The following is a 23,563-nucleotide window of genomic DNA, read 5'->3' as shown; positions in this document are numbered from 1 at the left end:
ACCTGTTTGTGACACTAGGCTATAATATACAGTCCTGAGCGAAGATGGATTTAAGCTGGATATAATTCTCCCTGTGGTTTTGGCTCAAAATTTATTAAAATTGTTATAATTATTATATCAAAACGAGGTGAAATACATGTGGTAAGATTTTATACATGGGAACCTTCACAATAAATAACAAAAATTCAGAATAACTTTGATGTCCGGCAACAGGCTTAACCCATGTAACGTTAGATATTTGGTGTAGCAAAGTTCCAAATTACCCTGTGAAAAGTTGATTCTTTAATATATAGGTCTTGGCCAGTACGTAAATGGATGAGATATTATTCAAACTAAGAACACAGACACCAGAAATACTGTGCTTTCTTTTCTTTATTTCAAATAGTAATACGTCAATATTTTTATTATGTCCGGGATTCCCGGGAATGATACCGAAACACATTTAATAACCCGTTGTTTTCCCACTCCCGGTACTATTTACACATATTGCACTGTGATCGGGACTAGTCAATACCAGGATACCGGGATTAACGTGACTACCGGGATCCCGCACAATGCTATAGTAGGCACCCAGCAATTGAGCAGATGTAGGTGTTTTTCCTAATTGAGTATTGAGTTACAATACAAGTATATAGTTACACCCAGCTAAGGACACAACAGCCAAGATGAGATAGAAGCAACAATACTTGGAAAACGTCAATATAGTATTTATTTGTGTACCACAAAAGCACTACAAATTTGTATAATCTCCTAGCAAACTAGAACAAAAGCAAGTTTAGATTCCATGAAAACCAAAATGACAAAATAATTTTGAAAAATTTGTATGTTTAGATTAAAGTTCACATAAGCAATTTGTTGTCTGTTTGGTAATAAATATCTTAAACACAAAGCAGTTGTGGGCTTGGTTAGTCTTTAGTTTGTTGCAAGTGATACTGGATTAATGAAGAGATAATATGTTTGTAAGTAGGACAATTTAGGGAGAAGTTTCTTCTTTGCTGAAATAAAAACACAAGGATTGTCAAAGGTCATGAGAGTCAGGAAGCAGGACTAACATCACATGCTACTTGTTCATCAAGTTTGTTCAAGTGCCATAGATACATGCCAAGAAAGTGCTCATTACTCATTTGTCACAACTGCAGCCCAAATCCCGCCACCATGAAGTAGGCCATATGAAGACTTTTCCAGTTGATCTATGTAACTGATAAATCATATCCTCTCTCATACTTGCTTGATCGAGTTAATACTTTATTGCTTATAATTACCCAATGCATAGAATGATGATGGTAGCTATAGATAGCTTCATGTGCAGTACATAAACTGGAACTAGGTATGTCTGGTATGGTGTGAACAAGTCAACTAATTCTTCCAGTTGATATAGCATAACTGGTTTGCAGAGGATCTAAAGTTGCCATGAGCTAAGTTCCAGAAAGTGGTGAAACATGGATTTTCTAAGATTCCCAAAGTTCTGTAAATAGTTCAAAGGCCGGAAGTAGCTTACAATTACAAGCACAGTTCTGTTGAATCAATAGTTTGGTAGTTACCTGTAATGCCCCTTAATGATTTAGCATTTTAGATTAACAAATGTAAGGTGAATTCTTGACATGCTATGTAGATATAGCACTTTCTTGTCAGGTTTCTGGTTGCTGTATTGCATTTGGTGGAGGCCATAGTTTATTTTAGGTTTGCAGTGATGAAAATCAGAAAGCCTTGTAGACAGGAAAACTCTAAAACAAGCTCAGCTTTTGTGAATCTTGTAGGCTACTTTATTGTGTGTATAGATGATGCCACCCTATGAATTCTTTAATGCTTCTCTACTATTTCTTGGTGCAGGTCAAAGTTCATATAAGCTCTTAAAACCATGTAAATGGAGTAAGTTGGACAGCATTAAAGTCAGAATGGTCAGTTGTGTTGTGGTGAATATATTTGGTATAAAGAAGATTTTAGTGAGTTCTCAGTTGTCATCCATTTTAAGGTCATTTGATATTGTTGACAAAATTTATAATGGTTCCTATGTGACTGTACTGTTAAATATGTCTGTGCTCTGATCATGGGGTATTTTGAACACCACATATCTTTTACAATATCTGTTTATTAATAACCTATTTTAATGCAGTTCTATTTGTTTCTTATAGCTTTCAGAGATCTTGTTGGAAGGGAATGGGGGTACCTGGAAGGCTTACAATCTTTATCAGTAGGCTAATAGTTTTTGTCCAAGTGAATGTTCCAGATTTTCTTTACAATTTGAAAATTCATTGGACCATCACACACCCACTAAATTTACAACCCTTGTGTAACATGCCCAAGGTTCTGATGATCTTCTAAAATATCACTTGAAGAAAAAAAAGGTAATCAAGATCAATCTTCCAGTTGACCTCTTTTATAGTGTGTGTAACAGACACTTACTTAATTTGAGGCTTCACAGCTGCATGGTTGTTCTGAGGTCTACCACTAAATGCTGCTTCAGTATCTCAGCACTGTTAATTATCATTCTATGAGGCTTCCAAATCAGTTTCTTTGTCACACCGTTATCAAGTAAATTATTTTCTATTCCTGTTACCAGGTCAGTCTGATCCTCCCTATGTTGCTGTGGTAAGGAGTTCCGTGGCAACCACAACAAATCCAACTACCGTTGAAGTATACACAGGTGGTTCCCAAACAGCCAATGTAACATTTGATAAAGCAGTTCTTCAAGGTGCCAAAGATTCTCAGCGTTATATGTTTACACTCAATAGTCCTAGAGTACCAGATGAAGCAATGACAAACATCAGCAGTGAACCTGCTACTCTTACCCTACCTACTACCATGGAGACAGCTGCAAGGACTGGTATCTACACCATCACTGTAACAGAAGATGAAAGCCCAGCTGTTGCATGGAGGGTCCTAGTGACAAATGAAAATGGTATGTAGGGTATTTGAAGTAGTTTCAACAGATAATTGCTTGGATATGAGACTACAGTAAATAATTGGGTTCTATGCAACATTTATTACTCTTGCTTAATTACTATAATTTTGGCAGAAATATGAATTTGTTTCAATTATTCATTAGGGCAACTACACCAATTGGTGTTGAGTCATTACATACTGCACATAGTTAAATGAAAATGAGAATTTAAGGCAGGAAAACCCTGGAATTCCCTGGAATATAAGCCAGGAAAAGCCTGGATTTAACCCAGGGAAATTCCTGGGCTTGAAAATGGTAATTCGGACAGGAAAAGCCTGGTTTATATAACTCATTTAGAGCCAGGTTAAGGCCGGACAAGCCTGGATGGTTAACCCAGGTTTACCCCGGAAAAGCCAGGTGTCTAGTGTGTGAGTGAAGAGCCAGGAAAAACCAGGAAAAGCCTGATATATGCACACCCAGGATTACCCAGGAAAAGCCAGGTCCCTGTTTATATCAGTGAGGAGCCAGGAAAAGCCAGGTATACATACCCAGAAAAGCCAGGTGTCCATGCTTACCCTATATAAATTATCTTGCTGGCTAGTAATTGGCAGTTACTTTTAGCTTATAGGAGGTTAGTGTGTTTGTGGTATAGGAAATTTTCATAACTTTAAAATCATGAATTATATGTATATGTAAGGGTGTTAGCGACTGAAAATAAACGTTTGTTCTTGATCAGAGAACTCTGGGTTCGGTGTGATGACCAAACACAGAACAAGACACATAAAAATGGAACACTCAACTGGATTGGATCAAAATAAATTATAATTATGAATAACAAACAATATACAGCTGATCTGAGCCCAGTCAAAGAATTAAATAAAACGACTTAAAGTCGAGAGGTGCACCCAAATTTTAAAGTTAATACACTTAATTTATAAATCTGTTCTGGTAATTGGTGTGCTGGTGACATCAGGTACAGTACAGATCTTGTATGTATGTATGTATATGTGATCTTCCCGCAAGCAGGAACTCGCGAAAGAAGCCATGGAGGCTTGTAGACTCGCACTTGAGCTGACTGAAGCCAATCTCTCGGCACACATCCATTTAACGTCCATGTCGGGAAGTTGTTATTGAACAACACCCTTGCCAGACGACACACATTGCTGTCGGCGGGGAATCGAATCTTACACGACATCAGATCTTCCACGACATCAGTATAGTTGAACAGAATAAATTGTATGATAAATGTCCGATCCCAACAAAGTAGTATCCTTTAATTAATAAGCAATAGTGTCCCAGGGTGTCCTTTCAGTAAAATAATGTCAGTTATAACAAATGGTGTCCCGGAATACCCTTTATGGTAAAATAATATCCTCTAAGTAAGTAATATCCTTTATAGTAAATAATGTCCTTTATAGTAAAACGCATGCCAGACTGTCAGGTGAATATCACTCCTTCCATAAAATAATAAGGACTACAGTAACTTGATTTGATAAATTAAGGTTTAAAACAAACTATCCAGCATTAAAACTATATTTCTCGTCTTTTGCAACTGTCTTGCTCCAATACTCATGGCCAACTGCCTAACTCCCTATACCCTCACAAAACTCTTTTGTTCCTATAATATATATACACAGACCCCTTTTCCTGTGAGAGCTAATTTCCAGGAAGAACAAAGATAGTTGCTTAGCAACCCAGAAGAGAGAAATCTTAATCCCCCCCCCCCCGACGACAAAACAACTTACAAATATACTGTACAAATGTATAGCCCTCTGTACAGTGAGCACTGCACTAATAAACAAGTAAAACTATGGTACAAAAGAAAACTTTATGTAAGAGCTGACCATCTTACAACTAGCTAATACTGGGTAAAAGGCAAGCTTGGCTTTTCCTGCCTAGCCAGGACAGCATTCCACTCTCTTTTCCTGCCTATTGTGGACTTGTGAGGCTGGGTGAAGCCAGGAAAAGGCTGGACTTTCAAAATCCTGGCTTTTCCTGCCTAGCCAGGACAGAATTGCCCTCGCTTTTCCTGCCTAGGGTGGACTTGTGAGCCTAGATGAAGTCAGGAAAAGGCTGGACTTTCAAAATCCTGGCTTTTCCTGCCTAACCAGGACAGAATTGCCCTCGCTTTACCTGCCTAGTGTGGACTTGTGAGCCTAGATGAAGTCAGGAAAAGGCTGGACTTTCAAAATCCTGGCTTTTCCTGCCTAACCAGGATAGCATTGCCCTCACTTTTCCTGCCTAGTGTGGACTTGTGAGCCTAGATGAAGCCAGGAAAAGGCTGGACTTTCAAAATCTTGGCTACCTGAGGCAGGAATAAAGCTTGGATATCCAGGGAAACCCAGGGTTTTCTTGACTCTTGCTTAAAAGCCAGGAATTATTTTCGTCTGGGAATTGCGTTCATCACAAGCACAACACTGAAAATATAAACACAATTTCAATGCTGGTTTACTGAACAAAGAGTGCCTCAAAATAACAATAATTTGAACATGGTTATGCAAGCTGGTCAACCAGAAACTATAATTTAGATGTAAATTTAGTGGTTTAGTGGTTTAGCATAACTACCTGTAATTGAAGTTTAAGAATTTAAAAGAGAAAATTTCCAAAAACATTGACATTTATTTGACTCGGCCGGCTTACTGTACTTTCCAAAAAGAGTTACATTGAGCTGGTCTGCTACATACTTTAATACAAAAGCGTTGTAACATACCTGTCTCTTCCCAGCCATGTTTAAACTTGACATTGTGCGTACACTTGTACAGTACTTCATTTCTTGGCCTCTTTCTAAGAATTTTGATCCTTGCATTCTTTTGTGATGTTATTTCACTTAATCTACAGGCAACTTGTTTTACATTTTCAAATAAGCAAATACCATTCTTATATTTCCCAAATATATTATTTTCTGCTTTCTGACCCGGATTGCACGAAAAACACCACTAGAATGTTGAAACAGAATAGTGTTGTCCTTTAATCGCAAATCCCTACCATGTGTCGTTTGCAAAACATTTTATTGCAACATATATCTGCCAACCTGTTTTCACAAGATTAGGAGATTTAGAAATTTGCATTCCCAAAATATCGGGAAATCAGGGAACATATTGCAGAAAAGTGGACAAATTCCAGCTGAAACAAGAAGAGCAATATAAAAAGAACACATGGACAGTTTTAGATTTTACCTCTGTCATATAATAGTACGCAGTAAGTAAAAGTGATTGTCTGGCTAACGTTAAAGCTTGAAACCACAATGGCATTAACATTATGATAAATGCAATTATATCCTGACAAATGAATGGATTTTGTTCTCCGGGAGATGAGCATATAAGATCGGGAGAGAATGAGGTTGCATTACAGTTCACGCCGTAAAGTTTGGTGGAATTATCATGATGGGTTCTCCTATTTCAATTTCATGGTCAATAAACCTTGCAGGATGTTCAAAAACTAACTGGAACTGTGCCAGAAGCATGATAAAATAATCAATCATAGATGGCTGGACCATCAAAAAGAAATCATGATACTGCATGAAAAAGCTACCTAAAATCACAAAATCACTTATGCAGCTTCAACTCCAAAGTGGAACAAGATACCAACTTTTGTAGGATATCCAGAGTGTATTTTGAAAAGAGTCTTTCAACCTGCATTGCTTCTGAGATGATCCGACTTGATCCAACTATGAATTATAAAAACAGTACCTGCAGTTCTGCAAAGTTTATTAATATTTTCATGAAAATCATAGGAATGATTGGTTATGTAAATTTATTAACTATTTTGCCCCCCCCCCCCTCTTGATCATGGAAGTTACAAATATTCCAGGGATTCTGCATATTTCCACCTTGATTCAGCCATTTACCACTTCAGCCAAATGTCACTTCACTTTGAAACTTGCTCATGTTTAAAAACTTAATTACGGCAACCTGCCGAGCTTCCAGCAAAGAAAAGAAAATTATATTCATACCATAGTTGTACACTCATTAGCCAACATGTTGGTGAATGTTTGAATTTAGCTTAACAAACGTTATTTAGGTAAGTGTAGAAATTGAAAGACAGTGAGAGGGGTTAACTTATTTGTCTCTGGTGGGATTGGAGCAATAAAGGTGTTTAAGGTTACCGTATATGATTCATCCTGGAAGACAAATGGAATTTCATGACACCTCATATGAAATATATATGATGTATGGCTCTGGTTTTGTATTAAAATAATATTTTGTTGCTGTGGTGGGTTAAAATTTTTTTCTTTGCAGTTGATTTTTCACAAATACAGTAAGTGTCTCAATAGATGCTATTTCTTTATCTGATTTCTAGGTCTCATGCAATGAAACTTCATACATGTAAGCTCTTACAATATCTAAATATTTAGAAGAGATAAATGAATATCAATGTGTTTCGATTGTTTTCGGGGCAGAACTCAATTCTTTGTCCTGACTTTCATGTTCAATGATGACAATCGTAATGGCAATGTTAGAACAGGAAGAATATCAAATATATATACTGTATTGTAAAGGGAGAGGGACAGGGAAAAGAAATACTTGCAACTAGGATACATACATGAAGAATACATCACTATGTCAGTCCTCCTTGGATAAGTCAAGTATACATAAATCCAGAGCACTTAAGTTGATACCCAACATCACATACTGCTTTTATAGTAACTTTTGATAGTGATTTGACTTTAATATATGTGACAAACATTAATGATTCCTACATGGGAGTGATGGTTTAGGTTCTTTATATATATAGTCATTTTGACATGTTTTGCACACTCATATATGACAATAAAACAGACTTTCAATTCCAGTGCCCCTGTCTCTGACATTTCAACAATATGATTTGATCACACATAGATGCTCAACCCATTTCCATGCATACCTGTACACCCACAAGTGAAAATTCCATAAACCTTGCAGTTGAGAAGTTCACAACACCCCATTTCTTTATACCAACTTGGTCAGTTTTGGCCTTTGACCTTCATTGTGACCATTAATATTTTACATTGATTTAGTACATGATAAACATGTCCTTGAGTCTCATTCTGTAAATGGGTATGAGGTGTTTGATCACCTACACATATGATCAATGTGATGGTAGCAGTCTAAATTGAAACCTTTGCAATCATATTTGGTGTCTGTGTGTGTATTTTGTTTGTGTATGTGTGCCTCATGCCTCGCTTGAAGCACTATGTGTATCACAAAACAGATGTTTAATTGGAAGGATATCAAACTTTGTATGCGTACCCCATATTGAATTAAAACAGACTGCTGTTGAATGGTCATGTGACGGCAGCACAAGGCAAGTCTGAAAATGTGAAGAATGGAAATGTGGATTTATTTCATATTCAGTATTTAAATATCACATATTATGTAGATGAACCCTATTGTTTTAATTAGAGGTCGAAGATCATCATGTAAACACTTGTTAGATGTCTCTTTTAAAGGGAAACTGGGTTGTATCTCATATGGAATATATAACATATATTGAACCCTTGTGGTTTTTTGTTGTTATGTAAAGGTCATCCAAAATAAAAGTCTGCAAACATGATATCTGAAGAAACAATCTTCACCTTTAAGAGGAGTTTGTGAAATGTTTACAATGTTTGCACATACACACAAGAGTACACACACACTTTGATAAACATAACTGCATAGTTTATTTGTCTGATTATTAAACAAGTATGTAAATCAATAAGAAAACTTGAAGCAATAATTTTGGCAATTTGAAGGCAGGTTTACCAACATACAGGTACAGGCAAATAGCACAGCAATATAATATGAAACAAATTTGTAACTATTACAGACTGTGTGCTGGTATCACTACCTTACGTCTAAATTTCTTTTCAGCAACTATTAAAGCTTTGGAATATTCCACTGGTGCATCAATGGGTGATAAAGTGACTGTCATGGTTGAGTCAAGCGTAGCTATGGCAAGGCTTCGTTGGAGGAGGGATGGAATTAGGAATCCAGACGGGTCAACAGGCAGCTCTTGTGTGGGAAAGACATCTTGTGGTGATGCTAGTGCTTTGAAATCTGTTGTCTTTGAGAGCCAGGAACAGGGTGCATACAGTAAACAAATTCATGCCATCATGAATGTGATTGTCAGAGGTGGGTATTTTGTTTGATTTTCACATCTTATATACTAATATAGGTTTCTTCATATTTACTTTTTCCTCACTTTGCTGTCTTCTCACAATATTAGCACTCTCATACTACAGTACCTAGAGTAGACAGTGACTAGAGTAGAGTATAGTATACCTTCCGGTCAATTCCTTTATCATTCTACCACTCAAAGTGTTTAGAATGTTCGTTTCCTGCTTGGATTCTTTTTGATCCAATAATTCACTCGGAACTGTTGTAATCTGGACCTTTCTTGGTGTTTTCAGAAGAAAGAATATTTGGACATATTTTGTGCGTAGCCCGATAAGTATCCTTTATGAATTGGGAAGGCTTTTGGGGAATGTTTGGGAGCAGTGCCTCTCCCGTTTTGTTTTTTGTATTCAGGGTATGTGTATTGCATATTCAAAGTATGTGCATTGTGTATTCGGGTACGTGTAGCTGTTCCGCAAATGGCTGCCGCTAGTTCTCCTGCCCTCCACTATGTTGAATTGTTGTAGATATGTTTATGCAATATTGTATTCTCTCTGTTACTATCAGTGGTAGTTTTTAGTGAAGAAAGGAATTTGGGGTTAAGATTGAAATATAAATGGCAACAGTCTTGTGGTTTCAATAGGTCATTGGCTTTCAAGTTTGTAGTCATATGTATGATTGAGCTCAAGTTATAAATCTCTTTAGGGAACATTGCCAAATCTAATCGCGTGTGAGCGTCTATTGTCTATTCATTGAAATCAGTTAAGCATGACCACAGCTCTACTGGCTCTCAGTAATATGCAGAGTGGGCGGAGCTTGAGTCTGTTTGCATGTTTAGAGTGCTTCCACAGTCAGCAGTGGTTGATAGCATCCTTTCATAAGGGTTACAATAGGCCTTGCTGATTTAGGCTTTTGTTTGTGATTGAGTGGTAGTCTCTTTGAAAATGAACAGTACGTTAAGGCACCATATGGGTGGAACCTTTCAGAATTGAATAGGCTAAGGAAAGGTCGGATCAATGTCATGGTTACATGAAGATTTTTGGCCTAGCCTAGGCTCAGAATCGTAGATCGTTGCAACTACTGTTACCTCCATGCATTGAGCACCCAATGCCACAGGTTTGCAAAACTTTTCTATATCTCACTTTATATTTCAAATTAATATATTGCAAATTCGAAACAAAAATCACCAATACAGAGAACACCACATCACAGATTGCAATAGTTACAGCTTACCCTGCAAATAATCATCCACTCACTTTTTCTCTTGTTAAGTTACTTTTGCAGTGCAAATGAATACTTATAGCGTATAATAGGCTACCATATAGCTGTGAACAAAACATGGTTAGTCCAGAGTCTCGTTTTCGAAACGATCTCAGTTCCGTGCCAATGTTATGAACTCGATCCATCTTTCTATTTTTTTTTTAAAGCGTGTGACTGGTTATACATATATGTAAAGCCGGGAGTGGTAAGGTTGTCCGTGTGGTGACACCCATGGTGGAGATAGGGTGACACAAATGACCAGTCAAAGATTGGTTTACTTGGCAAGCAGTGAATAACTCTCCCCTCTATCGAGCTCTAAATGTGAAAGAAGAAAACAAGAAAACCACTTGAATAGTTTCTAAAGGTATAAGAAGCAGTGTAGCCTCACCATTCATCATAGGCACTTCTTTAATTTATTAGATATAATTTGGAAGGCGACTTTAAGTTGGCAAAGTGAGCTAAAATTGATCTTAGACATATCTAGGTGATGTTCCTCGGACACAATGATAACTGGAAAATACAACAATACATGAGCAGTTTACCCTTTGACATATGCATCAAATGGAACATCACTGGGGGCTCACTTTCATATTACCCTAACTTTTGTTTCCAACTGTATTACCCAACATATGGGGATTTTTTCCTAATATAAATGGCAGCTCAAAATTTGATAAACATTTGGTCCATTTCAACTTATCCTAAACATTACTGAAACAATTTACTAAGATCCGGTGGGAAACAAGTCAGTACCAACGCCTACACTGTTATGTGTGCAACAATTACGTTTAGCGACACATGGGCGTGGCCACTTTAAAACAATGCTTCGGTGAGGACTATCCGAGGGCGCTATTAGCGAACCCCCCTACAGTCACTAACATATACAGCCTAAGTGTAATATAACCCGATAGGCTCCAAAGCTTACAATACATGTGCCAGTCTGGGTATATAACCTAAACATGTGAACATATACAAACATAAATATCACAGAGGGTCATATTTGCCATCTGCGGTGCCCATTAAACACTAAGTTATCATAAAATCTCATGTTACATGACATGCAGTAGAAGAATAAAAATAAGTTCCTTTACTGTAACTTGTTCCGCCATTGCAACAGCAAACGTAACTTGAACACTGCTATAATGACAATCTACTAGCCTAGCCTCTGCTCATAGATAACAGACTCCTCTTAATTTTTGGCACAGTAGGCGGAGAAAACATTGTATATTTACTCCTGTAGTCCATTCATCTCATTTTCTATAGTAATCAGTGGTCCGACCAATGTCGAAAGTCAACCTACAACAAGTTCAAGATGCTATGCACGTTTTCTTCCGCGAACAATGTCAGTGTGTAAATCATATTGTTATTTGCACACGTACAAAGCGTATTGGTTTTGGCAGTGTCTGGTGCTTGTTAACGTTGTCAATCCTTCTGTTTGAAATAAGTAAGAAAACAACATAAATAACAACCGCTGTTTTTTTAGTCACTGATATCCTGATCTAAGTGATTTATATCAGTCATGCATCTTTGGTGATCATTTGTCAGTCACTTTAATTAGGCTATCACAAAACTATTTATCAAGTCACCAGGGACCTAACTACTACCATGTTACTTGACTGTACAAAATAGATACAACTTCCAAATGCCAACCTATAATACACTAAGCCTACTGGCATACTGCATTACAAATAGGCTTTAAAAAACTGTGCACTAATTCGACACAATCGTACAAACAAAATAAACTTGAATCGATTGTTGATGCCTGATAGCTTTAGACCAGAAAAAGTTAACCTGTGAAACTTAATCATTATTCAAAACTAAATGTTATTCATCTCGGTCCTAAACAAAAAATTTCATTGTCCACACCAATGATGTCATAGACTGCCCCCCCTCCCCCTCATTAAATCTTAGTCTCAGCTGAGAGCTGATCACTCAAGTGTATAACCAAGCTGAAGAAGTGAACAATAGCCTTGTGAGCACACGCCTTCATGACAGCGATTAGATTTGGCAATGGTCCCTTATGAAATAAGTTTAACTAAATTTCTTTTTTGTTGCAAGGGTTTAGGTGTGGAAACAAGGTGTGAAAACAAGGCCTTGTTGACATTCAAGAACGAGTGAGTTTCGTATTAAGTCCGCTTGTGAGATTAACATACTGCGCAAGGGTAAAAAGGTCATATCAGCTGTTAACATTTTCCCATTTTTCCCTTAGTCTCAGCTGAGAGCTGATCACTCAAGTGTATAACCAAGCTGAAGAAGTGAACAATAGCCTTGTGAGCACACGCCTTCATGACAGCGATTAGATTTGGCAATGGTCCCTTATGAAATAAGTTTAACTAAATTTCTTTTTTGTTGCAAGGGTTTAGGTGTGGAAACAAGGTGTGAAAACAAGGCCTTGTTGACATTCAAGAACGAGTGAGTTTCGTATTAAGTCCGCTTGTGAGATTAACATACTGCGCAAGGGTAAAAAGGTTATATCAGCTGTTCACATTTTCCCATTTTTCCCTTAGTCTCAGCTGAGAGCTGATCACTCAAGTGTATAACCAAGCTGAAGAAGTGAACAATAGCCTTGTGAGCACACGCCTTCATGACAGCGATTAGATTTGGCAATGGTCCCTTATGAAATAAGTTTAACTAAATTTCTTTTTTGTTGCAAGGGTTTAGGTGTGGAAACAAGGTGTGAAAACAAGGCCTTGTTGACATCCAAGAACGAGTGAGTTTCGTATTAAGTCCGCTTGTGAGATTAACATACTGCGCAAGGGTAAAAAGGTCATATCAGCTGTTCACATTTTCCCATTTTTCCCTTAGTCTCAACTGAGAGCTGATCACTCAAGTGTATAACCAAGCTGAAGAAGTGAACAATAGCCTTGTGAGCACACGCCTTCATGACAGCGATTAGATTTGGCAATGGTCCCTTATGAAATAAGTTTAACTAAATTTCTTTTTTGTTGCAAGGGTTTAGGTGTGGAAACAAGGTGTGAAAACAAGGCCTTGTTGACATTCAAGAACGAGTGAGTTTCGTATTAAGTCCGCTTGTGAGATTAACATACTGCGCAAGGGTAAAAAGGTTATATCAGCTGTTCACATTTTCCCATTTTTCCCTTAGTCTCAGCTGAAAGCTGATCACTCAAGTGTATAACCAAGCTGAAGAAGTGAACAATAGCCTTGTGAGCACACGCCTTCATGACAGCGATTAGATTTGGCAATGGTCCCTTATGAAATAAGTTAACTAAATTTCTTTTTCATTGCAAGGGTTTAGGTGTGAAAACAAGGCCTTGTTGACATTGAAGAATGAATGAGTTTCGTATTAAGTCCACTTGTGAGATTGACATACTGCGCAAGGGTAAAAAGGTCATATCAGCTATTTACATTTTCCCATTTTCCCCTTAGTCTCAGCTGAGAGCTGATCACTCAAGTGAATAACCAAGCTGAAGAAGTGAACAATAGCCTTGTGAGCACACGCCTTCATGACAGCGATTAGATTTGGCAATGGTCCCTTATGAAATAAGTTAACTAAATGTCTTGTTTATTGCAAGGGTTTAGGTGTGAAAACAAGGCCTTGTTTACATTTAAGAACGAATGAGTTTCGTATTAAGTACTAATAAAGTACTACTCTGTACACCACTGTCCCACAATATTGCATATCGCTCACTGTATTCAAAGCACTCCATACCACTATCATTTCCACTATACACGTTAAACCAGATTCAAATTTCTTCCAAACCCTTCAATGGATGAGTGAAAGATCTTGCTAGTCAGCGTTTTACTGCTGATGTCATATTTGAGGCTAACCAACATAAAAGTCATTTAATGTTTGGTCCAAAGACCTAGTAAGATCTATGCCTAGCTGATATAACTTCATTGTAGGCCAGTCTAGACATAATGGTTTACTAATTGCCATGGTAACCGAACCCCAAAACATCTGTTTTGAAATAAACAAAAAATAACCAATTTTGGTCTCTTCAAAAATCTGTGCAGTCGGTGTACAGTGAATTAAAGTTTATTACATTTAAGTGGACTACGTTTTTCAGTTTGTGTTTGTCTGACAACCTTTAGGGTAACTTGTTAGCAGTGTTGGTCGAATAGGCTCAAAGGAAAATGAAATGGGTGCACGTATAGCCTTGTTCGGTAGTGTTTCGTTAAGAAAGGCAACTGCCTGGATACGTTTACAAACAAACCCACTTACGTACTGCACCTTCAGAAATACCCGTCCAATTGCAACTGGATAGAGCGGATATTATATAACTTATATAACTTACCGTTCATATTATATTTATTAAAAACGCAAGAGGGATTGAAGAAGCCCCCAAAGGAGGACTATTCTTAAGACGGCCCGTGGACTTTAAGTATTAGTATTTGGCGTTCACACTAAGGGAATCACCAATGCAGACTAGAAGTACGGGTGAGTTCTGAAGCATGAACAAGGCCCAAATGAAGTTGATCTATTGCCCCCACATTCTCATCTTTTAGCACTTCCTGAAAGGAAGAAATGCTTCACTGACCAAATAATAGCAAGGAAATAGTTAAGAAAAGCTTTTCAAAATGAACACATTGTGTTAAATATATCAGTGTTATATATGCAGCAAAGGCTGGGATATTCATAAAACTTGTTGAAAATTTGTTGCTTTCTGTGCAAAATGTGTAAAGGGTTTATGAATTAGTCCCAGTTTTCTAAAATATGTTTTTTTCTATTCTAACAATACAAGAATACTTGTCTATTTTACCACGTATTAAATATACTTTTTGTGGTACCTGTACATAAAAAGCCCTGCTTTGCAAACAAAGTTGTGATTACCTATCCATAGGCTAGCTCTGAGTTTCTGTTTACTTTGTACAGAACTTCATTCTCATAAAACTACAGGCATGAAACTTTCTCAGTAATTTCTACAGGCTCTTTGACATCAGAGTTTATATAAAGAGTAACAGTATAATGCAATTTTTTGAGGGTTCATATACTTAACAAAAATAACGCTAACGCATAACACAAAGATACAGTATAAATACAGTCCGACATGAGATTACTTTAATATTTTAACACTCTTCAATTGCAGGCAAAAGGTCCAGTCAATTCTTTGACTCCACAGTCTTTCTCAGCTGTTTAAATTTGTCCCCTTGCAATTCATGATTTTTAAATTTTTTTATGGTAGATTCACTTTTTAAATGGGTGTTTAGTCCCTGCAACCAAACTGCTTCTTATGCAGCACTCACCAATGCCATGTATTCAGCTTCCACAGTAGAGAGTGCAGCACTTGTTTCTGCTCTTCCAACTGACTGCAGTTCCACTTGTCTGGAACAAATATCCTGAGCTTGATATTTGGTCATCGATATCTTCTGCCCAGTCAGCATATGAGTATCAAATGAAGTCTTTGAGCCATCTTTGCTGTACATTAGAGCAAAGTTTAGGATACCTTTAAGGAACGCATAATACGTTTGATGACTGTACAGTGCTACTGCATTGCCAATCCAACCCATGGGTTGGATTGGAAATGAACCTTGCCATACTGCTCATGCATAGGTTATATTTGGTCTTGTCATAGTTGATAGGTACAGCAAACTGCCCACAGCAGATTCAGCGGCGTATCCAGGATTTTCTAACCCAGGGGCGCGAATTACTATCTAAGCGGAGCGCCACCATCGGTTTTCGCTTCCTTCTCCTTCATCCTCTTCCCCCCCTCTTTTTCCCTTTTTTCTTCTCTTTTTTTTTTTCTCTCCTCTTTTTCTTACCCGGGGGGCACGTGCCCCCAACGCCCCCCCTGGATACGCGCCTGAGAAAAGTACAGTCCTTGATCTACACCATAACAAGAAATATGGAGTTCTTCTATAAACTTCACTTCAAACTGATAGGCGAGAGATGACTTGTTCCATTCGTTTATAACCCTTTTCAGCCAAGAGAATATCATCAACATAAACGGCAATGATAAACACCTCTCCTTCTGAGGCCCTGTAGAGGCAGGAATCACATTGGGGCGACTGCTTCAGGCCATAAATGCTTTGCTTAATTAGTTTGCATAGAAGGTGTTATTGGCCATTGACAAAACAAAACCCTCTGGCTGTTACATATGTATGCACAGGTCTCTCCAAGGCTGCCATTTAAAAAGGCAGTTTTCATGTCCATCTGATGCAGCTTCAGTCCGTTCTTCACTGCTAAAGGCTGTGGCAGTTCTAAGTGATTCAAACTTGATCACTGGGCAAAAGGTTTCATCATTCTCATTTCCAAATGTCTCAGAGAATCCTGTTGTCACAAGTTGAGCTTCGTACCCTTCAACTGAGCCCTCAGCACCAGACTTTGAACACCCACTTGTTGCCAACTGCCTTTCAATCCATTGGCAACTTCTCTATCATTGTCATATAGAGATTTCATCCACCTTGCCCATGGCTCTCTGCCATTTGGACTCATCTGGGCTAATAAGTGCTTCTTGCTCCCTTCTCAACTACTGCAACTCAACTACAAACATAGCTAGAGGTTACTCTAAAACTAACTTCAAGCTTAAGAACCAAATATGTTCTGCTCTTGAGTAAATGAAACCATTCTGTCAACATATAATTACATATAACATTCAAATTAGGAGCATTTGCATATAAATATAAAGTATACCTAATATGCGATGTCATTTCATCACTACTCAACAGTACCAGCCCTTTCTTGAACAATTAACCACCTATTTATAATGAGAGCTAAAAGCTTGTATGATAATATCAGCGGGTAAACTCTGGGATCACATGTGTGCCTGCATGTGTGTTTTATGTGGCTAACAGGAACAGTTTAGTTTTATTTAACAAACTTACACAATATAAAATGCCCTACTGTAGTTCAGGTAGGCATGTGGACATGGCCCTCCTGCTCCCTTACCTTAGTTTTACCTTTCTACAGGTTTCAGATATCTTAGGTCTTAAATTTGCAGTCACTAAAATCTCCCTTTAATATTTAATATCTTGAAGACAATGGTGCAGAAATCAAAGCAACAATGTATCTATAGGCTCTACCCCGGTAGTGCAAGGTAAAGAAGAAGGGATCAACTCTTGCTCTGCTTATAGTAGTTAAACCTGGTGCATAATGAATATGGATGCTTGAATATTACAGAAATAAAAAGGTTTATGTGAATAAAAATTTAATTCCCGTAAATTCTTAATAAGCAGAATTAAGTAACTATTTACATTCTGTGCAAACACATAGAAATTTTGAACAGACAAATGCTGCCATGAGTCATACTAGATATCATATAGTTCCTATAATGATTTCATTCAAAGAAGTAAAATAGGCAGCCATGTGTAACAGAAGCTTTGTCAAGACAGAGCCATGCATGGTACATCTTTCATCAATCTTGCCAACACAATAATAGATAACAGCTTAAGTGAAAAAAAAGGTGGGTATATTTGCACAGTTGCATGGAAGTTCTCACTGTCAAAGGTTTTGCAAAACAATTTGATCTTGAAAAGCGTTGAATGGATTCTTGCCAGTCTATTTACACAAATCCTATTCAGTAGGTAGGTGATGCTGACCTTTTTTGTATAGTCCTTTTTTGTATAGTGCTAGTATAGAACTGAACAATATACCACCACTGTGCAACCACCACAAAAGTACATTGTGTAAGTATTTCAGGCATGTCGATCAAACCTGCCCATAGATAGGCATTCCTCAAGTTCACTGAGCATTAATAAGTTGTTACTTGATAGCATAAACTACCCCAAGTACTGAGGCGTGAATAGGTCATTTCCCTGTGGTTTGCCGTTGCCACAATTGATTTGAAATTTGAATACAGTATACTATTTATGTGCGATAATTGAATGTCCTGGCGCAGTGGTGTACGGAGTAATACGTAATTTGGTACGTACCACTAGGTACACCACTGCGCCATCACGTTCAGTTATGGCACATAAATAGTATATACTGTATTCAAATTTCAAACCCAATCCATACCACTTCACAAACCCTTCAATTGGATGAGCAAATGATCTTGTTAGTCACTGTTCTACTGCTGATGTGTAATTTGAGGCTAATCCAACATCAAAGGCATTTAATGTTAGGTCTAAAGACCTAGTAAGGTCTATGCATAGGCTAGTTTAACTTCATTATAGGATAGGCCCTACGTTATGGTTTTAGCCTTTAGTAATTGCCGTTTCAACCGATTCTGAATCATCCTTTTCGCAATTAACATAAAATTACCAATTTGGCCTCTTCAAAAACCTGTGAGTTTGGAGTCGTTAGGCAGTGCTTTGGTTAGGAAAGGTGATACACTGATACTTGAACAAACAAGCACAACATAGGTATGCCTCACTGGTCTGTACACTAAGACAGATTGGTGCCGTAGGCCAATTGCACGTTCAAAAATTTACCCGCCAAATTGCAACTGGATAGAGCGGATATTATAAATTAATCGGAAGATCTTGGTTCACCATAAGTCCGCGACTGTTCACATTACAATTATTAAGAACGCAAGAGGGATTGAAGAAACCCTGAAAGGAGGAGTATTCTTAAGAGTGCACGCGGGGGCTTGAAGTAAGAGTACACGAGCGTTCACACTAAGGGAATTATAATCGTCCCTGCGGACTTGAGGCGAGTGCGTTCTTAAGTGTGAACAAGGCCTAGGATTCATCATCCGATTGTAAACACAAGTGTCTTCTACTTTCCTGTGTAAAAATAAATTCGGGTTGACCACTGAGATAGTACACTTTGTGTTTAATCATGAATTTGTGAAGATTAGCATTCAGTATGGCTAGCATTCTAACTGCAGGGTAGATATTCAATCTTGACTGTTTTTGGCCCAAAACAGTGGAGTCTATAGGATGGTATTTACTTTAGGCAGGGAAGATTGCAATGTGTAAAAATGTAGTGTGGGATGAGATACTGACATACATAATGTATATCTGTGCAATCAGTTAAGACTGGCGGTTGAGTTTACTGAAATTTTCATGACTGATAACATTCTTTAAGTGTTCATATTTCATGCACTGACTTTTTGGTACAAATAACAATGGTTAGCTATGCAATCTAAATGGTGTGTATGTGCATGTATGTGTTTGTGGTATATGCCTTGCTCATAGCATGATGAAAGACAAGACGAATGTCTTTTTGGCATAAAGTTACAGGTACCCCATAACAAGTAGATAAGGTATAATATGGCTAGTAATTTCAAATAGAAAATGCTTAGATGCAACCTACAAGGCCTGGGAAGTGCCATTTCCAGCGATCTTGGAGGCATTTTTGGCCAAACTTTTATTGAACGCTTCGCGCCATACCGTGGTGGCACTAAGCTTAGACAGTTTGCCTACAGGCTTCACTTTACATCAAGGATACCATGTTGTATGTTTAAATAGATTTGATTAATAAAAACTTTGAAATACATCAAGGATACCATGTTGTATGTTAAAGATTTGTACTGTAGAACCTTTGTATTTCCAATACTTTATGAAGAACAAAATGTATGAAAACAAGAAAGAACAAAATGCAAGCTGATTCATCAATGTTATAATATATTCTTTTACATTTTAGAATGTCCACAGAACATGTGGAGTCCACCTGACTGTACTAATACATGTGAACCTTGTATCAACGGAGGAGTTTGCTCAGATTTAACTGGTCTGTGTCTTTGTCCTCCTGGATTCAGTGGAAACAATTGTGAAAATAGTAAGTTTATTAATTGTCTTAACAATTAACAATGCATGATTTTCATGTTACTGTAAGTACCTTTACCCTCAAGCAGTACTTAGCAAAGAATTGCTGAATCAACACTGATTAATAATGTGCTCTTCACTTTCACCTCTTGTAGTAAAGAAATGTTAGGGATGATACCATAATCAGTCACTCAATAAACATGTAACTAGATGCTCTCAATGTTTGTTATGGTTCACTAAGATTAATTGTACTATTAAATTCAAGTTTGATCTTCAGCTGGATTCAGGAAATAATATCAACATTAAGAGACATTCACTTGTATTTTAAGTATTAATTTTGAATTAACCTCAATCTTATCAGCTGTTCATGGTTACATGTCTCTAGCCAGATTGTGTCACCGATCTTGTATTTGTTGTCAGAAATCTTGTCAACATCAGTTCTAAATTTACTGCTTATTAGTGAAGCAAACCGCAGATAGCGAGAGATATTACAGATTTAAGTACCTTCGTCTCTGCCAGACAAGGTTCGCAGGAGAAAATGATAGCCATTCCGGAGGTCAACAGACAAAACACAATAAACAATCTCTTTGGTCAAATTTGGACACATGAATATATGTTGCAAGGAATCGTGATGCCAGATGGAATAAATGGCTAACATGAAATTCTTCAAAATGAAATTCAAACCTTCTTACACACCAGGGGCAACAGTCTCAGCCAATACAGTAATATTACAGATAATCACTCTTACACAAAAATAATGTGAAATACATAGAAGAAAATACAATAACCAAACAAGCAATACTAGTGTTCGTGACAACTCTGAATACAAACCGAACTGTATAATGAACACAGTACATCTCTTTCACACTAAGTTAATAATTTTTGACAGTGTTCAAATACAACTCGTGGTGACACAGAAAAACTAAACCAATATAACACTGCACTATGCTCAACTGGTGAAAAATTCTTATCTTACTCATTTAACTGGTGAGGTATTCTGCTCATTGGCTTCCATAATAGCTTGGGAGTAAAACGTTAAAGACCTCAATGCCCTCGCACATCTTGTCTTGCTAACTTGGGTTGGCTTCCCACCACCAGTGCTCACCATCAATATTACCGCCATATAATATATACCTATTTGCTTTAGTTGAACTTATAATTGTATCAGGGAGAGAATAAATCATCTCCTAATCAATAGAATGTTTCAATCATATATTTGAGTGGAGCTTCTTGGATTATAAAGCCTGCTTCAGAAATAGCCTACCAAGTAATTATCCCCAGGGGCAACGATATCACCATCTCTACCAAGCTGCAGGGTATATTTACCATATTACAAAGGTGAGTGGAGTGTCTCAGTGGGTTAACGCCGGTGCCTTTCAATCATAAGTTCCCGAGTTCGAGTCACTCCAAGATGAATGTTTGTCGTCCAGTTGCAGAGTTGTTGACAATTGACAATTCATAATCATGGACGTTAAATATAGCTCTAAGAGACTGACTTTGGTCAGCTTGAGGCTTTGATAAGCCATGCAATGATGGCTTCTTCACAAGTTCCTGCTTGCAGGAGGATCTAAATAACATAAATACAAACATATTTTCATCAACAGTTCATGGAAGGAATGTCTTTGGTCAGAATGCTGAGTATAAATGTGATGATTCTGGTGATGACCATGCTGATGGATGTCAGGGTGCAATCATCTGTTATCCTGATCCTCTTGGCTGTTTCTGTCCTGCTGGCTATAAAGGACTAAACTGTACAGAAGGTATCAATACTACTTTGTTTATAAGAAGTTATGACAAACAGATTGTTGAGTCGATTAGAATACAGTCACCAATACAATTGCTTAGAGTAAATGATAGGCTGTAGATACAGACTCTATATCGATGAGGTCTTCCTTTCTGTGTATCATGTTTAATTATTTTCCTGATATATGTTTCGATTTGGAAATATTAATGTTAATCATATTAGTGAAACGTGTGTGAGCTGCTCAAAAACTGTTGTTAACAACACTTTTGGCATATGAACATCAAGTTAGGTTATGTGGTAAGCTATATGTGTTGATATGAACATAAATGTCATATTACTTAATTTTATACACTGTAAATTTTTTTTTTCTGATTTGGTATCTTTGTTGTTGAAACATTGTAATAAATAAACAGAAAATTTGGTTCTGACGGTGAATTTGCTCTTTAATATTTTATTTGAAGAAGCTTCCCAAAAGGAAGATATTACATTCATATTGTTAAGTGATAACATTGTATTTTTATCATTCTCTTTTATCTGAATTTTTAACGAGTCGTAAAACGGCAAGGAGCTATACCCGTTTATCTTTCAATGCTGACAATAGTTGCAATGGTGTTAGTGGAGTCATCATTCAATAGACTCCATTTGTGGCTTCTGTTTTTGGTAGAGACAGCTTCCTGATATTTGAAATAAGGGAGATCATCCAATTATCCATTCTGTAAAATTGGAAGAAATGTCACTTTTATGACTAGGTACTGTACCTTGTAGGAGTTTGTTGACTTTCATTGATAGTATACATTCTATCACTTTGCACATTACAGGTCTCTCAGAACGATTATTTTAGCAGTGTAGATCATATCTGTAATGTGTGCTCTTTAGTTTTCTGATATCACAACCATGTTTCAGTACTTCATCAGCAATGTCATGATTTACATTTTACCTCCTTCAATTCTTTCCAGAGTGTGAAACAGGGACGTTTGGCGCTAACTGTAAACAGGAGTGTCATTGTGCTAATAACTCCCTCTGTGCTTTAGACACAGGTGTGTGTGAAAATAACCAATGTGAGGATGGCTGGAGAGGAACAAACTGTCAATGTATGTATTTTCATGTCATTACTGCTATATGCTGGTAAATGAACCGTTATTGGAGCATGGATTTATCTGTATTGATGGATAATGGCAATATTTATTTAACAGCCATTAATTTTCTTCATGCAAATTAATTATGAATAAGTTCTACTGGTGATGTCTGCATCATCCTAGATGGCTGAGGGGTGTCAGGTGAGTGGCCTAATTTCTTTACACAAAAGTTAACTTCTATTTATTCACTTCAAATACCGTATGTGCGGTTTACGCATGAATTTTTTTACAAATGGCACATGAAAATGCCATCAACCTGCAGGATAAAATGCACTTCAAACAGTATGAATACTCACTTCAGGTTTAAAAATGCCCAAAGGAAATGCGTATTGCAATAAATACACACATAAATATGTACATTAAACGCACATGGAGGCACAATTTACTCGTGTGAAACTGCTGTATAGCATTCTATGCTTAAAAAAATGAAACATACTACATGATACAGCCAATATGCACAACCTGCTGGCTAATACGCATTTCAAGTGAATATGCATTTCAAGTCAAATATGTACATGAAACATAGATACATTGTTCACCGTTAAAGCTAAATATGTACATAAAACATTCATACATTGTTCACCTCTAACGTTTATCCAGTCCAGTCTTGGTTATGCATAGTTTGTTATGTTGTTTCTAAAGACAATTACTGTATAGGGGAAGAGAGATGGGTAGGGGGCATATTTCACGAAAAAAAAATTGTTTAAATTTGTCGCTTGACAAAGGACAGCAATGACAAATGACCTTGTTCTCCATTGGTGGGAAGCACTGGTTCCTGTTTAGTTAGTATACACCCCATGGAAGCATTGAATCATTTTTAAATAGTCCATTGATACCTCACCTCTCATTGCAATTACAGATT

General features: G+C 37.3%; 1 protein-coding gene across 4 annotated transcripts in view; it reads left to right on the top strand.

The window, feature by feature from the left end:
• LOC139955968 (uncharacterized) overlaps positions 1 to 23,563 on the top strand; it is a 595,985-nt gene that overhangs the window by 180,070 nt on the left and 392,352 nt on the right. For all 4 annotated transcript variants that reach the window (XM_071955175.1, XM_071955174.1, XM_071955173.1 and 1 more), the window contains exons 17-20: positions 8,713 to 8,973; positions 19,700 to 19,834; positions 21,426 to 21,581; positions 22,522 to 22,656. In XM_071955175.1, coding sequence (XP_071811276.1) covers positions 8,713 to 8,973; positions 19,700 to 19,834; positions 21,426 to 21,581; positions 22,522 to 22,656 — 687 coding nt within the window. The remainder of the gene's footprint in view (positions 1 to 8,712; positions 8,974 to 19,699; positions 19,835 to 21,425; positions 21,582 to 22,521; positions 22,657 to 23,563) is intronic.

The sequence above is a fragment of the Apostichopus japonicus genome, chromosome 2 (genome assembly GCF_037975245.1).
Source record: "Apostichopus japonicus isolate 1M-3 chromosome 2, ASM3797524v1, whole genome shotgun sequence".
Taxonomy (NCBI): Eukaryota; Metazoa; Echinodermata; class Holothuroidea; order Aspidochirotida; family Stichopodidae; genus Apostichopus; species Apostichopus japonicus.
The sequence above is the reverse complement of the archived record's forward strand: the minus strand, read 5'-3'. Positions and strand labels throughout refer to the sequence as shown.